Genomic DNA, 17,578 nt, shown 5'->3' on the forward strand with positions numbered 1-17,578 from the left:
CAAAAATGAAGACTATAGGTTAACCAAAATGATTTAATATTACTAGAAATTACTGGAAATCAATATTTTTTGGCAGAAAACCTGCATTTTTGCAAAAACGATGAGTTTTCAGACCTTTGATTTTCCGTAAAATTAATGGCGCTTTTGGTGTTTTGGAAAGGAGGAATTAAAATAGTTTCCATTTTTAACTGTTTGTAAATAAATCAGATATTCGCAAAACTGAAAGCGTTTTCTTTTGAGTAAGTTTACTTCGTACATAGTTTAGTACCATTAATATATATGAGCAAAAATATTAATGAGGTTCATTGTACCTCATGATAAGTATATAGGTGGAAAGCTATGGAGAAAATTGGTTTTCTACGTGTTCAAATGCTCTATTTTGCTTTAAATGAAACTTTTCACTGCATGTGTTTAGTTAGCTATCCTATTTGCCTATCCCTTTTTAAAGGTTTATTCATGGCCCAAAAATAACTGACAGCCTTCCAAAGCAACTAGCTGCTTTAAAATTATTCCCCCTTTTGCTAGTTACGTTTTGTAATTTCTTGCATTAAGACGAGATTTGGGCAAACACAATTTCTAACTTATACAATCATGTAAGTTGTCCAGTTGTTTTAAGCAATATAACAAATTTTTTAACTGAATTTCTCTCTGCCTAGAGCCAAGCAAAGTTTGCAATTTCAAGATGTTGACCAAGAAATCAGGCTGGAAGAGGGTTGTAAGGGACACTGAGCTCTGGGGGAAAACTTGCACGATACCATTGGCTGGACAGATAAGTATGAATACCTTCTCTCTTTTTGAAGGTGAAAAGCAACACATCTTATTCAAGTTAGCCGTCCTTGATTATAACCAGTGGTCATTAAGTCTCGAAATGTAGGGACACGATATTTATGCATAGCTAAAAACACCTTTACAGAAATATCATTAAGCTACTTTAAAATACTCTAACGATAAGCTATCAATTGTAATTCATGAAATTTTAGCTCATATCATTTTTGCTTGCAACATATTCCAATGCTTTGGTTTTGACACCCTCCACTCGTTTTTCGTCCCCATGCTTCTTCTCAAATTCAAGATAACGTTTGAATACAAACTTCACTTTTTTCGTGGATAAGTTCAGTGTTAAAACCTTTTCGAAAACGTTCCTACAACAAAAGTTGTTGTTCCTTTACAAAACTTTCCTTGTTAGGAAGGTTATTCACTAAATAAGATACAGCCATTTTCCTATCAATCGATTTGTTTAGAGAATGTGAAATATTTTGAGTCACCAATGATTAAAAGTCATCAACTCTCACCAGTGGCAAAAAGATTGTTATATCGGACAATTGTAAAATTATATCGGACGATTATCATATTGAATTGTAAATAGTGGCCAAACATATATATTTATAAAAGGAAACTTCTATGCTACATGATTTGTTTATGTCATATTTAAACGCCACATTTTAAATCTTATCGTTCAAAAAACGACTGTAGACTCATACTATCAAAAAACTGTTCTATTCAAATAAAGCACGCTTTGATAGGCTGGGGCACTATAAAAAACTTTTTCTCTGATTTTGTCTAGAAAGTGTTTTGAAGACAATTCTTTGTTTTGAAATTGACGACAGAGAAGTTCTTGGTTTTTGGGTATACAAACAGTAAAACAAAGCCCAGAAAACAATCATCCTATCCGAATTAAATGAATTCACATACCTGACTTGTTCATATTCCCCATCTTTGATTAGCATATCGATGTAAACTGACCAGATGTCCGTCCTCTTTGGGTGATTTTTCAGTACACTTTCAAACATTGTGACGCCTTTTTCTGCCTCACCAAACTTGAATTCCATCAAGGCGAATTTTAGGATGGTATTGATATCTGATAAGCGAATGACAATAAACAACATAAGAATTTACAAAACAATATAAGGAAGGTGGTACCTTGTGACAGGGACCTAATGAAAAAACGATAGCTTCACTTCGGTGAAGAGGCTGGATGTATTTGTGCTTGTCAAGCTTCACTCAATAGCATATAATTAAGATCATGGACAATAACTAATATCATTTATGACGTCACATGTCTAGCAACAGCGCGTGATGTACTAATGTGTCCAATTTCAGGGTGCTCTTACAAAAAAAATAAACATATTCTTTATTTTCAAAGCTTTATAAAGTTTGTTTTATTACTTTGTTTTCCAACGTGTGAAAATCAACGTCTTATGAAAAATATATAGAGGTGAGAAATGCAAAAATATTATGGGCATAACTGAGAATTAACAATCGCTAATGATACAGCTTAGGTTGAAATGTTTCCAAGTCTATTTTGGATCGTAAGGAACCCAGTTCCATCGTTTAAACAACTTCATATTTACAGTAATGTTCACTTCCTATTTCCCACTCCCCATATACAATTTAGCCTCCATTATAACAAACAGTAGTGTTATAGGTTTGCTAACACCCTTATGGACTTTCCTAAGTTTAAACTCATAGGAGCTTTCTTTGAGCTTACGGTTTAGAAACAAAACTGTAATCAGTATGAGTTTGGTCAACAAAGAGTTAATCCCGTGTCACTGTCCATTCTATTATTGATCCAAAAAGAGGTGTAGATTTCTGTATAGGGATGCAAGTGAGGCCGAGAACCTTTATCTGGTTCGAACTTCATATCATAATTATTGAGGGCTGCTTTTCTATAGAATTTTGAAACTGACCTGTAGTTACGTTAGAAAAGAGACATAAGCAAAACAGATTAAAGTATTCCTTACGTTTTCTGACAGGCAAGGACTGGAAACTCCTCTGGAGCAGTTTTCTTGCTGCTTCAGCCTTGCCATTCTTCATCAAATAAAATCCGTAACTGATCCAAACTTTTTTACTTGTATTAAATCGCTTGGTCATCACTTGATACAGCTTTTCAGCTTTCTAGAATGAAAATGAGCGAAAGAGACATCAATGGACAATATAAGCTACGAAAGCTATACTCGGTATTCTTATAACAAATTACCAAATAAGCGACTGGTTTTGCAAAATTTGAAGGTAGCAATGAAAAGCGGAAACTCAGCATACTATAATAATTGTCGTCTGATACTCCAAAATAAACGAGGTAAGCAAGGTAATAAGGTAAGCATATCCAGGGGTGAACCGATCATAAAGTGAGAAGATAAATAATGCGTTTGACAAAAAACTGTAAAACTGTAAAATAACATATCAATCAGGAGAGCCATAAGAGCCATAAAGGTGCACACGTACTAGCGGAAGACATCTCAAAAAATGGCGAAATTCGATTTACGGTATTCAAAAAGTTTTAGCAGAGAATTATGAATAATCCGTTGCTGAAAAAAGTGATGATTATTAACCAGTCAAAACCTATGAATGACTGGCATTTATGTAGTATGAATGATTAACAGATAAAGTCATTTAGATTCACATCTAGAAAAAGTATCGCTCAGTGTCTCATTCTGATGAGCTTCCGACAAAAAATTTGTCATATGCAAGCCAAAAATTTCTGTTTATATATCTAGAAAAATTCCAAAACAAAACAACGGAGTTACGGTATTTATTTATCAGTCATATACGATTTCACATTACAAGAAGCAAATTAACACGTTAACAACTTGACAAAAAAATTGATCTTACCTCAGGTTTATTGTTGCGAATATAAATATCAGCCATTTTCAAATAAATCTTTTTCGGTTCGTTTCGTTTCACTGCTTCATTGAAAACATTTTGCACTGTCTCGTCAGTCCCGTAAAGACATTCCAAATTCAAGGAGGCAATCCACACATTCAGTTTTTCTTTCTCTTCTCTGTAAACATAAAAAAACATTTCTAGGATGCACTATGTTGCGGTGGATACATGTCAACTCGTGTTGCCATCATTTCTAAACGAATACCTGAAGAGAGACCTCGAGCAAAGTCTAAGATGATACACCGAACTCTCCCAAATTAGAACTCACGAATTTAGAATATTTACTAATTCGAACAAATTTTCCAGATCCCTTGAAAACCTCCTAACACATCCTTAACAATTTGAACCTCTGTAAATCGAACCTTTCATTACTCGACCAATTTTGTCGGTCCTCTTAGGAAAATAATATTTTTAGTTCGAATTTTCTTCAATGAGAAAAGTGCAAGGAGACTTGGCCTGTCCCGTGCCGAGCTCTCAAAAACTAACGGGATTGCCTATTTTTGTCTTGCATTTTTATTAAAAAAAGATCAAATACGTTAGCAATAAACATGTTTTGTTATTTACAATTGCTGTGCAAGATTTAAAGCTGATGTAAAGACAACTGAGGCAAAATTCAAGATATTTTTAAAAAATCGTATATATCGAACATTTTGCAAATCAAACAATTTGAAGATCTCCCAGACAGTTTACTGAATTAAAAAGTTTACTGAATTACACAAAGTTGACTGTACTTGTTAGAAGATTTTCTTAAGCAGGAAATACTAAGCTGTAATATGTAAAAATAAAATACAACAAAGCTTTTAACCTGAAAGAGATTGTCTTGAGAGCCCGTTCCACCACTGTTCGCGCTTTATCGATATCAGCTGAGTTCAGAAAGAAAGCCATGTATTGGATCCAAAGCATTGAGTTGTTAGGAGAGCCAAGCAGCATGCGATCGTAATCATCTGCGGTCTCAGGGCCTCGATCTTTATCAAGCAGTGCCAACTCGGTCTAGGGTAGAAATGGTACTTCGTTTATTGATACCGCTTAGAATATAAATGCAGATGTAGATCCCAATATCCTGTTGCTTTAAAAATGTTAAGAAAAAAAAATTACCATAACAAATTTCCTTATACGATTCATCAACATCCCAAAAACAGCGCTCTATTCATACGTTTTAAAGTACAATCTAAATCTGGTTCCAATCTGCAAATAAATTTGTAATGATATGTTTCAATTTATTTTACAATCTTAAAGTTGGAAATGAATTTAGATCTGTATAGGGTCTAAAATAGCCTAAAAATTTGGCTGTCCACGTTGGGAAAAGAATTATGAATAAACACAGTTTTTCATTCTCATTTAAGTACAGAGAGGCCTTTTACCAAAAGTGGTTTTCAAAAAGCATTCCGTATATATAGAAATCTTGGCACATCAAATTTGATTTTATTTAAAAGTTTGCATAAAACTATTGTTTGCTAGTATAATAGTCTCGAGCGACGATCTGCTAACTGTTGGAAAGGACAGCCTTTTTCAATATATTAGAGTAATATGTTACGTTGATCAATATGTTTAAATGTTCATTTGTATACATTGATAAAGGACATAAACAAAATGAATGGTATGTGACCTTGTACAGATATTCTTCTTCAGCTTTTTTCTCTGCTCTTTTCTGTCTTTTCGACTTCTTGGCTGATGGGGCCTAAACGAAATAATGAATAATATTGGAAATCAACAGAACTGAGAGTTAGGATAATAATAAGAATAGCAGTTTTGTAGTTGGTCTTGAAAGTTGCTTGCCAAGTCTTCGAGGGTAAGTGTCAAGACATTGGCATACACATAATGTGGTGCTCTGTATTTCTAGATTGCATCTTTACGCCATGTTGACCATACTTGTAACTAACTAAACATATGTTTTGATGCTTGTAGGGGCTAGTTCTGCTGCGAAGTAAACAAATAATCAGCCCCACTTAGGAAGGAGAAGCATGTTAGGTAGCAAGAGGAGAACAAAGGCTGCAGTGGACTCGAATGGAATAATCGACGATGCCAGAAGTACTGACGAATTAGTGGGTGGAATAGAACGTTGCAACTCCAGGTTTTGTTATCATCGTGCGAATTTCAAGTTAGAAAAACTGTCCAGTGGTCGCATTAAGGGTGAAAATTGGAGTTTTATACTTGACACCTAAGCAAAGAAAGATCTGTTTTTATAGCATTTAGTACCATAACACAAACCAGTAAACAGCTACTTTTATCTATTCTTTTTATCATATGGTAACAAAGGGAGAAGCTTCTTAAAAGTGGCCTTTGCAGTTTAGCAATAGCTAACAGTAAATAGATTTGTATATCCCCACCTGTTCGTCGTCTTCTTCTGATTCGGAGTCTGAATCATGCTTTCTTTTCTGCGCCTCTTCGTTCAGATTTGCATTCCAATCGAAATCACTTGGAAGCTGGATCGAAAATGTTTCTAATTAAAATACTTTATGTATGGACAAAGGATAGCGGGCAAAACTAAGTAGCCAGCTTGGTGGCTAGAATATGTTAAAAGTTCACGCGACTGGTCATGGATTAGAGGATGAATTTTCGATGGCAGCCGTCTGATAGAAGTCTTGGCGCAAATTTTGACAATGTACAATATGGGGTAGAATTTTGGTAGCAAATTGGTCCAAAAATCTTCAAACAACGATTTATCAAAAGTGGGTGTCTGTAATTTTCTGGGAAGGCTTTGATAAATGGGTGATCGTGTTGTTGACCATTTGTCACAAATGATAACATCTGGCACTGTTATTGACCATTTGTTACAAATTATAATATCTGGCACTGGACTGAAAAAATAATAAACAAGAGAATTCTTATACTATTTGCTGGCAAGTGGTTAGTTTCTCTAAAGGCTGATTTTGAAAAATGAAAAATGGAAAAATGCATGAATTTCTGGACTTCAGATTCAAAGCTCGGCACTATTACAGTATGGAATGAATTTGCTTAGAGAGGTATATGTCTCACCTTTAGCCGTGTCATTTCTTTATTTTCTTTCACCTGGAAAAACAATTTAAGAAAATCAAGTCCATTTATACGACCTTAAAGTCAGCCTTATGCTTACACAAAACGATTCAGCTTAAATTTATCCTTTAACGGCTAATAATTTTTCACAACATTTTGTTTCTTTGCGAATGAAAATATTTCTATAATTATTCATTCTGTTACTGCTTTTGAGCCAAAGCGTCGGTTTGAAAGCTCAACGCAGTGTTTGATCTTTAATGAAAACTTGACATTAATTCCGAGTTTTCTACGAAAAAAATTGAAAAAGCCTGGTCTAAAAGATGGTGGGTATATTGACCGTGGGCAGTATTTGAACAATTTTTGGCGGTACAGAACTTGAAAATTGTTTTGAAAAAAACAAACATGAAAATATTGATATCTAGAGGATATCGATGTGGAAAATTGTCACGGCCAAGATTGAGATATATAGATTAGATATAAAAATATTTATCTAAATTGTCTTGCCCTGAATTGAATTAATTAATCTTTGCAGCTTCTAATCAGGACATGTTGCCCATGCTTGTGGAAATCATTTTGACGTTCTCCGATTTCAGTCAAACAAATAAACTTCAGGCCTATAGAAATTTCTAAGAAGATAGACACCTCTTTGTTTTCGATAGTCTCCTCCTTGTCGGAATCGGATTCATCGTCTTTAAAAAGAAGCAATTCGTCATCATCTAGAAAAGAAGCATAGTAATTTTATTTGAAGTTAGCAGATGAAATGCCGATTAAATAAATCTAGCAAGCATGAAAGTAATTAATAATCTTGCAAGTTATAATCCATAATTTACAGTCTTGTGATTGATAATCTTCTTATTCATAATCTGAATCTTAAAATAAATGATTTAAAAAATCTTGATCTGACTTCTGCCTATAGGAATTTTCTACTCTCGTGTTCCAAAAAAGTGGGAATAATAGCTTTGAGGAATATATGTTGCCTAATTATTACCATTTTTACCTGTCAAAAAATGCCAAAATTATCAGTACTTAGCAGATCAAACAAACAACCGTATTAAACGTAAAAAAGTATGTTTTTGGTACTTGTTTCAGTTGACTTCTTAAAAATTCAAGTACAAAAGAGCAGAGCCATAGCGAGCTGGCAATATCGTGTGTGCAATTTTCGCAGTAGGTAGCTGACCTTTTGTAGAATAACAATTACGCATTCACACTACTAGAGGAAGCACGCGTTCAGTCTCTCTAAATCAACGAAATCAACTGTATTCGCATTACCACTGTCTGTGTCTTTCTGCAACTCTATCTTAAGATCGCCACTTGTTCTTCTCGTTCGCTTTTTGCTGGGCTCAGAGCCTGTATTCTCTGTCGAACGCCGCTTTGGAGGAGGAGGAGCAGGGTCTACGTCATTTACATCAGGACCACGCAACGAGAGTTCTATTTGATTTGTGCTTGGATTAATACTGCAAAAAAGGAGCGTTGGTTTTGATAAAACACAAGCTAATAAAATTTTGATGTCTGCTACGAAAAGAGGTCATTTAGGTTGCTTTCACACTTCTTTCCTTCAGGAGAAAAATTACCACATTTTCAACGCGAGAAAAATAATGGCTTATCTAGGGTCTAAGGAGAAACTTTTTAAGAAATTGAAAAGAATTTGGTCAGCCTAGCACCATAAGACTCTAGTCTTAAATTAACTCAATACCTCTAGAAGATGATTGAATCGATACTGAAGGAACGACCAAATCAAGCTGATTGTACTAGAAAAGGCTTCCATGAAGTAAAAGAATTTATTCAATATCAGCTGGAACTGCTTATCACCAGCAAAAAGGTTCATAGCTTGGATAAACACTTATAACCTTACCTTCTGACACTAGTTTAAAATGTCAGATTCATTTACAATTTATATATTTTTTCAACAAAGATAGTATACATTGTAGAAGGTTCTACTGACGACTCAAGCAATAACTCTTTGATTTAATCTGAAAGTGATTTCAAATGTGCATAAACAACAGATGACCCTAGTGCATTACATGTACAACAATAACAAAAGGAACAGTTTCAAAGTATTGAAAATTATTATAAGTTAAGGAAAGAGCTACAGGATTCTAATGGCTCAATACCTGAGAACTTTAGCCTTCACAAGTTTTCCCACAGGAAAGAGTTCTTGCCAGTTCTTCACGAAATATTTCGAAAGGTTTTTTATTTGTACACGACCAACAATTTTCGATGACAGACTGAAAAAGGATCGAGAAACTTCGGTTTAAAATTTAAATATAATTTCCTTGATGTAAATTGTAAAAATGAAAGGATTAGGAGCAACATCGGCCACTGTTCAGAACCTGTTCTTGCGCAAAAAGCTGGTAGCAACCGGACAATTTAACCATGAAAACCACATTACAAGCATAGGACTATCTACATCAAGATTTATTGAAGCAAAGGATATTCAGCTAAGCAGGGCCTAAAGAAGGAAGTATGGAAAGTTTTAAAACCTTGGCCATATTGAAGGAAGGAATAAATCGCAATAATATCATAATGTTGAAAACCAACACGCTACATCAAACTTAGATAACGGGTTAAGCGAGTCAAGGTTAAAAAGCTAATAGTTAGTTAGATTTAATAGTTAATAGTTAGATTTAATAGTTTAAATAAGGCATAGAACCATACAAAGTGGAGATTTTTGCTAACCAGTTTGATACAGCATTTTGATGGCGTATAGACAGAGCTATATTGGTTTTTATGTTCAAAACAAGGCAGTTATAGTTGCTACTCCGAGTGAGATGCAAAACATATTATCAGGCAACACATCCCTATGAACACAGTCATATATTTTTACTGCAGACCCAAACGTGTGAATAAAGTAATTCAAACCGATAGACACCTTTTTTCATTGATAAGATATAATAGCTAAAATACTGTATTTTGTGCTTTGTTTCTTTTGTTCAGAGTTTGTTCACGACTTGTAATGCAATTGCTTCAGCTGTATACATTGAAGTGTTGTGGATTATTGTCATCAGAGAAAGTTTTATAATCCTGGCGTTTTTTCTACAGCATGAGACATGAAATGACTGTCTTAAAAAAATAAGCAAATATCTACATATGTGACATACTTAACAAAAACTCCACATGAAGATGCAGACTTGACGTAACCTCGGATGATATCATTCTCATGAATGTCATCCAAGGAGTGGATGGCACGATCTTTTACTAAGATAGAAATTATTCAAATGAATGGCAAGAAATTATAAATAGGGGATATACTTATGGTATTTGCAACATACGAAATCAAAACATTCGCTCAAGAACAAAGAATAAGGCTATCTAAATCTAAAGTCTATTACAAATGAAGTAATAACTTAACGGGGTATCGAGGGACTGTAAAGGGGAACGGTAGAAAAGAATACTGGAGTAGGAGAGGGTCTCTTTCAAATTTTTTCACTGCCTTTAAAATAAAGGTCTGAAACAGTAGACTTCATGAATCAAGGGGGGAGGACTTTATCTTGGGTAATTTTACGTTATATCTGACAATAAAAATGGTCTGTGTTTTATGGGAAACAGTTACAAATGTGGATGATATGCGATGGACGATAAACTATGATGTAGATGTAGGACAAAAACAGGAAAATTCGTAAAAGTGCTCATGAAGAGTAGACTCCTCTAATATTTCTCAATGTCCAAAAATCAGAACTTCAGTACATGTCATGAAACCATAACATTATTAACTCACTCTCTTTCATCTCGGTCTCTTCCGGAGTAGTTCTGAAAAGGAATAAGAGATATAATTACCAATTATCGATCATTGATTTACCTGATTTGCAAAAACCCAGATCAAGAGCCCCACAAAGAAACAAAAACATATTACATTAGTAGAACTCTAGTCAAAACTTTTCAAGAACTACTGGAGACCTGAATAATGAGCCTATGAGTTATCTTCTTGTCAAGATAATTCGAAAATCTACTAAAAATTTATAATCCTATGCTTTCTTATCCTTCTTTGAATCAAAGAGAAGGAATTTTTGCAACGTTTGGATGTTTTCTTCAAACTTATAGACTTCAGGTCAGGCAATATAATCTTTTTTTCTAAACAGAATAGGATGGGATACGTTTAAATAAAAATATGAAATCTTAAACAGGTGATTATTTTATGTAGAGGAAACGTAAGAGAACTTTTTCTCACCTTGAAGGTCTCAGAGACAAGTCTATTTGATCATCATCTCTAACAGACAGGATGCAGCATCTAAATGAATAGCAAAATCGAGAAATATGACGTTTCTGTGCAATCATCTTAATATGTTTAAGAAGCAGTCGGTGAATACAGGCTTTGCTTTTAGTTTCGCTAATTATTACATTTACACAAAAGCCTATTCTCCCTTTTCTATTGCTGCCAAATCAAAAACTCCCAATAAGTCATATCTACAGAGGATTTATAGTCGAGTTCATGATATTATGATATAGGTCTCAGAAAAGAACGTCAGTTTCATGACATATATCAATATGAGCATGGATATTTTCATCATTGACCTTGTAGTTCTTATTAAACAACGAGAACGAGCATCTACGCTTTCTTTGAAGCATTAATTCGAAACCATTCTTCAGTATTATGATTAGGTCTGCATTCAATCAATGTCTTGATAACATGAGGGTTCGATAAATCGATTGCTTGATAACTCAATTTTAATTACAAATTTTCTCAATGTAATATCCTTGTTTAAGTCAAACTTTGATACTCCGCTTGTGACTGTTATCAAGAGCTTTGAGATTGTTGTGTCTAACAGATTAAATGATATTAAATGATACAATTTTAGTGAGCTTCAGTCAAAGACGATTACTGCCAAGTAGAAACAGACAAAATCAATCTACAAAGCCCCCTTATTGCCCTGCAGTTTGCTGGCTTTACATTGGTCGTACTAAAAAGGCTTCATAGATACGTTCGTCTTCAAATACTTTGCTATATATTTATAAACAATACTTTGGGATAACTTACTTAACAAACATCTTTGGCTTGAACTCTTCCAATGGATTTTCTTTATATTCATCATACAATTCAGTTATATGCGCTAGTCCGCATTTGTGTCCGGGCAGCTCTACCAGCAAACCGGAGCGAGACAGGACCTTTGTTATCTTTCCGCAAACGATTCCATTTTTCTTCACTTCATCCGTAATATTGCCTTGAGCAACACAATGTATGTCAATTAAACCCCTTATTAATATAATTTTTTAAGCATCGCAGAAAAACATTTGTGATTTGGCAAGGATACTGTTATGGACACCATGACAGATCTGAATTAATGTTAGTACGTTGGACATTTTGTGGCTAACATTTGGTGGCTAGGAACGCCCTCGGCTCTAAACATGAGATATGGAATAGATCAAAACATAAAACGTTCATCTACAAATAATTCGCACGGCAAAGTTAAATAAAATGACGGTTTACTTAAACAATCTTGAATGTTCTAGGAACTTAGATTTGCTAATCACTGAATGATGATATTTTATTCGAAATTTTAATAAAATTTCCCTTACCAACTAAAGACAATTCAAGATTTTCGTCTTTGTTTCCATCGTGCAGAACTGTTGCGTTGTACACGGCACCATGTTTGAAATTTGAAGTGAAGTGCTTGAGGACCTAAGAATTGATTATATTTAATATATTCCGTACGTGTAACCAAAAGATTGCATTTATCATCAACTTATCCACAGAAATGTTGTAAAGAAGAAACTAAAGGATATCAAAAGAACGTTGTTTACAAATATGATTGTTCAAGTTTAACACTTTATTAAAAATACATTCTTAATTGGATGGCTTTGAAAAAGGAGCTTCTCCAAACGGCAGTATTTCTTATGAGATGAAAAAAATGAGACGCAACGAAAAAGATAGAATACAAAGATGTTACAAGAAATTGATAGAAAGGAAAACTCGAACACAGGACTAAGTTCTATTAACATCCCCTTGACAGACCAATACGAAAAATATAATCATTGAGCAGGGGCTTTTATTGTTGCATACCATCTCATATTTCAATCTGACCTTCAGCTACATTGGGATCTCGTTTGTGTTATGACATAATTTAAGGCATCTTGCCACGCTTTAAAACAAAGCCATGTGTAATCCTTGATTATAACTGGTGCCTTTGAACATTGCACAGTTTCTTGTGCCTAATGCCTGCGGTAATCGAAAATTTCTAAACGGAGTTGATAAACTCGTAGAAAAAACTTAAGAAAAAATACAAAAAATTCAAATTACCTTCTTGTCGGTTGATGAATGAAGAATGGCTACTTTGCCGTAAACCCTTGGGTTGACAAAAACCGTCAAGAAACTTTCAGAGACCTTCAAAATAGAATTTTGCAACAAGCCATCAAATATAATAGATATATATTGTAATCGATCATTATACATTAAATTGATGATGAGAAGCAAATGATGCCGAGTGAAGAATAACAAAGAAGGTTTTAGTGATAGATAACTATTCCATCAACATAAAAATCCATTTTCTTCATTGAAAAACTCCATTTTACTTAGAGTTCAGGTTTGAGAAAAAAAATGTTTGTGATACCTCGAATAGAGATAGCGAAGAAATTTTAAAATTCATAAAGATTAGGTTACCGCTTTCACAAAACAAGGAACCGTCTCTCCTTTCTTGAACTGTGAAGCTGCCTTTGGTTCGGAGAGTGATTCAACATTTGAGCTGTTGATGACACTGGGCCGACAGGAAAGCTCTGCCAAAACTTTCGTAGAATGTTGATGTGAAATTGGCAGGTAACTATGGCAAGGAAAAAACAAGAGCGTTTACTAGCATCACAAATGCGTGACATGTCGCGTTCCGTCGTGTTAGATGGGAAATATTGCAAGGAATTAAATTTTGCCAAAGAAAGCTTTTGATAAAGCTCCATAAATTTGTCACATTAGTTGGTTCAAAATAGTGCTTTAATCAGGAGTAGAAATGTAGATAATTTCATATTTTTCCCTTGTGAAAAATTTAAATGAAAGTGTTGTTATGTATAAAAAATTGTTAAACTGATGATAGACTTTGTCCGCGCAACGAGTTGAACGAAAAGCACTCTCCCTTACGTCAAGAGCGTCGTTATCACAAAATCACATATAAGAACTCGAAAGACCTCAAAGGGCCATGCTGCCAGTCAATGTCAATTAAAAGCTGGCCACTCTACAAATACGACAAGAAAAAGATGGTATTTAAAAAATGAGATCTATTTTTCAAAAGAGCATACTTGCTGGTTTTAAAATCTCGAAACCCGATCAGTTTGCACCGAACTAAATCGCCATTTTTGAACCCATCTAATGGGCACTGACCCTGAAAGGCAAATTAACCATTCCATAATATTTCATAATGATGATGTATCCAAAATTGGAATAGAATACTGCTATGTGCCTTTGTACGTTAGCTACAGAGGCACCTGCAGCAGATACAAGTTTAAAAATCGACGTGAGTAAAAGTTGTTTCCGTGAGTAGGATTGCAAAAAACGATTAAAAATACTCTAAGCATTATCAATCATAAAAAACTAATATTTTTGTCACTACAAGAAAGGGGGAAATGGTATGTACTCTTGCCAAAAGAAAAAGTTTAATATTAGCACAGGAAATTGATAGACTGGAAGAAAGTAGAATGGTCTAATGAATACGCCCTCATTCAACCTAAAAATGTAGCAAGATGGAGAAAGTGAAGGCAAACTTCATCAGAATATACTGAAATATCTTTTGAGGGGAGGAAAGAAAAAACAAAGGATGAAAGAAAACGAAAAGAAAGGAAATGGAAAGTAAACAATAAAAGGAAGCAAGGAATAAGAATAAAGAAAATTGACATGAAAAGGATAAGAAAAAAAACAAGAAAATTAAGACGATTGGAGACATTCATTACCGCCTTGATTTCATCCCATATTTCTGATATGAAAATCCTTCCATGAAGGTTTGTGTTTCGGATTGAGACGTTGAGTTGACTTGCCTTTATCGCCTTGACACTGTAACGAAAATGTATTCCTTAAGCACTATTCATATTTGGCAATCGTGAAAAGCTCTGAGATGGAGAACTGAAGAGTGAATCCCTTTTCTGATATCTCGTTTAAACTGATGTTAGTTCTTTACCCATCAAAAAGCCCACTAAGATTGGGACACGTGACTGCCTGTTGATAGAATTAGCTTTGGAACACAGAGTTAAAGCTGGAAACAACCTTGTTCAGTGAGCGAAACATTTTAAAGATAGGACTGAATGCTGAAAGGACGCGAAATCATTAAATTGGGCCTAAATGTTAAAATAATATAAGGCAAAAATCAGCAGGATTTTCAATGAAAAGTCGGCTTAAGTGGTATATGGATAGAGTCACTGGCGGCGTACATTTTAAGTTGTCAGCTTTATCTTCAGTGATTTCTATAGAAATTTTATTTAACGACGAGACATGGGCCTACAAAACTCTTCTAGCTGAGGCTACAATGAACCTGGTACCATTTTAGACCAAAGATACACTTTGCTGTACCATTAATAACATAAACGACAATCAACGAACAATAAATCATGATTACCTCGCAGTTACGATTTCGCCCAACTTTGGCTTGCCTCCATCAAAAGTATCTTGGCAAATAAGTATTGGCCTAGACAGGGCGGTACTGTAAAGTAAACACATAATATTGATCAAGCAAGAATAATTGTTATAAAAGTATATACATACAAATATAAAGATATAATAAACACAGATCTAATTATTAGAGAGGTATAAATAATTTTCTAATCAAGCTTCAAATAGGATTGATTTACTTCACTGTGATGCCTGATTTTTTGGAAAGCGTTTCTTGCTAAGATTTGATTTAATTCTGAAAATTGTTGGGGCCACAGATTCCAGGAAAAAGGATGAAAAACAGGAAAACTAGTTGAAAGCAACTTTTAAACACACAGACAATGAAAGTTCAGTTGAAACTTAGCAGACCTCAGAATATGATCAAAATTTTTCATGATGATTTCAATTTGAGCATGGAAAGATTCATCATTGATCTGCTGGAAAGGTAATCTAAAATGGCGATGAAAAAGCAGTTGAAAATATAATCGGTATACAATCACAAGTACCTTGCGATCGTCGCCCGTAATTTCTGTCCAATAAAATACCGCTTTTCGGCGTCTCGAATGTCATTTAAGTGCTGAAACACAAAAAAAGGTAATTAATACATATTTTACTAAACTTGCTCTTTTAAAGAATATAGAAGCTTAAAAAAATTCATCCGCTCTATCAGGGACAATAGTTTACTGCCTTGGAGCGCCTCGAAGCTACTTGCAATCAAAGATACTAGCTCACTAAATTATTAATTTTTTCAAAATTTGAAATTTTTCGGTGTTTTTCCAAGCAAAAAGGACAGAAAAGGGCCTAAGATAAGGACAGAAAATATCGATTCAACTTTCTAAATAACTGCTTTGTTTAGAAAATATGTAAGTTCCTTTTTTACAAGCATCCGTGGTTCAAGGTATAACCTTCGTTTTCATTCCTCGGATACTTTAGAGGCGATCTTTACTTTAGTAAAATGGGTTTAAATCAAATACCATATGTCTTAGCTATTCCTAGAAGAAAGCAGCAATAAGGAATCGGATCTACCTCTCTGGCGACGATATATGCTACTGGAATGGCACGATCGGGAACAGCAGCTAAAATATAATCCGCGGAGACAAGCTGGACTATGACTTCAACATCGTCTCCAGATTTTAACTGTAGAGAAAAGAGCGGGAAGTAATATAAAATACGGGATATTCTAGAGAAACTTGACTGTGAGCATGAATCTATTAATGATAGATCTCAGATAAATATGACATCTTTTCACTTGAATCAATATGAGCATGGATTTATCATCATAGATCTACCAGAAAACAGCACCAAAATAAGGTATACATTGCAATAACGACGACTCTTTAACGACATAAATGAAGACGACTGAGGTACTTTACTTGAGATCATAACGTCATTAATTGAAATAAGAGAGGATACTGGGAAATAAAAAATGAGCCTCTTAGTGCATTTCTTCAGAGGATGAGAGATGCATCGAAAATTAAACTCACTTAAATACTTTTTCGGTGAATCTAAAGATAGCATCCGTAAAGTTATTGGTTATAACCATTATCTTCTAAAGGATTGCTCTGTCTTTTTCAAACATGTATCATAAAACAAGGTGAAGTTATCATTCACATGGATAACTAACAACAGAACTGTAACTAATAACTAATAACAATTCCACAGCCTGGGCCTATTACAAGCCTTAAGGTGGCTCACATGTAGGGGCATCTTTTAAAAGATCTTTACTGGTGCAACTAATCCTGTGATCCCGTTTACTCGGCAACAGGGTTTAAAAATTCACAAGCGTGACTAGCAATGAAAGCTTGAAATAAGTAGAAGTGTTAATAACAAAACAACATTTACCGGGAAAATTGAAACTCAGAGTAAGAGACGACCTGGTCGAAACACCAAAACGTATTGTGTGTAGATGTAATTCGTGATACGCAACGTGTGGTATTATCACAAACGTTGTGAGGGTAAAAATCATTTTTTTTGTTTAAAAGAATCAACTTTACGGCTACGTTTAATGCTTTCTGGGAGAAGGGGGGGGGGGTAGCAGATTACAGTAACTGCAATAACATAAGCATCCTCAAATGAACGTCCGATATCTCTCAACTCCAAAAAATTCAATTTCAGAATACATTATATTATTTTTAATACCTTTTTCTTCTTTTTGTTGCCTGATCCAACAATATCGATAATTTCTGGCAACAACGTGCCAATGAATAAAAACTTTTCCAAATCAATGTCAATTGCTAGGCATTTGATGACATCACCAGTCTCAACGTCAATACCTGTGAGGAAAACATTATTTTTTCTTAAAAAATACTTAGAAAACTATTTCGAATGAATCGTGTTTAATGAATTTGAGGTGTAAGCTTTGTGGCTTAGTCTAGTTCAGAAGAAGTAGCT

The 17,578-nt window shown here is 34.4% G+C and overlaps 1 protein-coding gene across 1 annotated transcript in view; it reads right to left on the reverse strand.

The window, feature by feature from the left end:
- Positions 1-256: 256 nt before the first annotated feature.
- Positions 257-17,578, reverse strand: part of LOC135695967 (protein RRP5 homolog) — a 32,056-nt gene continuing 14,734 nt past the window's right edge. Inside the window, exons 24-47 of the mRNA XM_065215205.2 lie at positions 17,327-17,460; positions 16,214-16,324; positions 15,694-15,764; positions 15,156-15,239; positions 14,497-14,596; positions 13,849-13,931; positions 13,226-13,382; positions 12,866-12,949; positions 12,145-12,247; positions 11,606-11,789; positions 10,799-10,858; positions 10,349-10,380; positions 9,732-9,828; positions 8,745-8,858; positions 7,903-8,087; positions 7,276-7,349; positions 6,637-6,669; positions 5,988-6,083; positions 5,267-5,338; positions 4,466-4,650; positions 3,610-3,778; positions 2,742-2,895; positions 1,693-1,858; positions 257-1,142 (exon numbers count right to left, since the gene is read on the reverse strand). Coding sequence (XP_065071277.2) covers positions 977-1,142; positions 1,693-1,858; positions 2,742-2,895; positions 3,610-3,778; positions 4,466-4,650; positions 5,267-5,338; positions 5,988-6,083; positions 6,637-6,669; positions 7,276-7,349; positions 7,903-8,087; positions 8,745-8,858; positions 9,732-9,828; positions 10,349-10,380; positions 10,799-10,858; positions 11,606-11,789; positions 12,145-12,247; positions 12,866-12,949; positions 13,226-13,382; positions 13,849-13,931; positions 14,497-14,596; positions 15,156-15,239; positions 15,694-15,764; positions 16,214-16,324; positions 17,327-17,460 — 2,714 coding nt within the window. The 3' untranslated portion in view covers positions 257-976. The remainder of the gene's footprint in view (positions 1,143-1,692; positions 1,859-2,741; positions 2,896-3,609; positions 3,779-4,465; positions 4,651-5,266; positions 5,339-5,987; positions 6,084-6,636; positions 6,670-7,275; positions 7,350-7,902; positions 8,088-8,744; positions 8,859-9,731; positions 9,829-10,348; positions 10,381-10,798; positions 10,859-11,605; positions 11,790-12,144; positions 12,248-12,865; positions 12,950-13,225; positions 13,383-13,848; positions 13,932-14,496; positions 14,597-15,155; positions 15,240-15,693; positions 15,765-16,213; positions 16,325-17,326; positions 17,461-17,578) is intronic.

The sequence above is a fragment of the Rhopilema esculentum genome, chromosome 14 (genome assembly GCF_057945365.1).
Source record: "Rhopilema esculentum isolate cy_ngs chromosome 14, ASM5794536v1, whole genome shotgun sequence".
In the NCBI taxonomy this organism is placed as follows: domain Eukaryota; kingdom Metazoa; phylum Cnidaria; class Scyphozoa; order Rhizostomeae; family Rhizostomatidae; genus Rhopilema; species Rhopilema esculentum.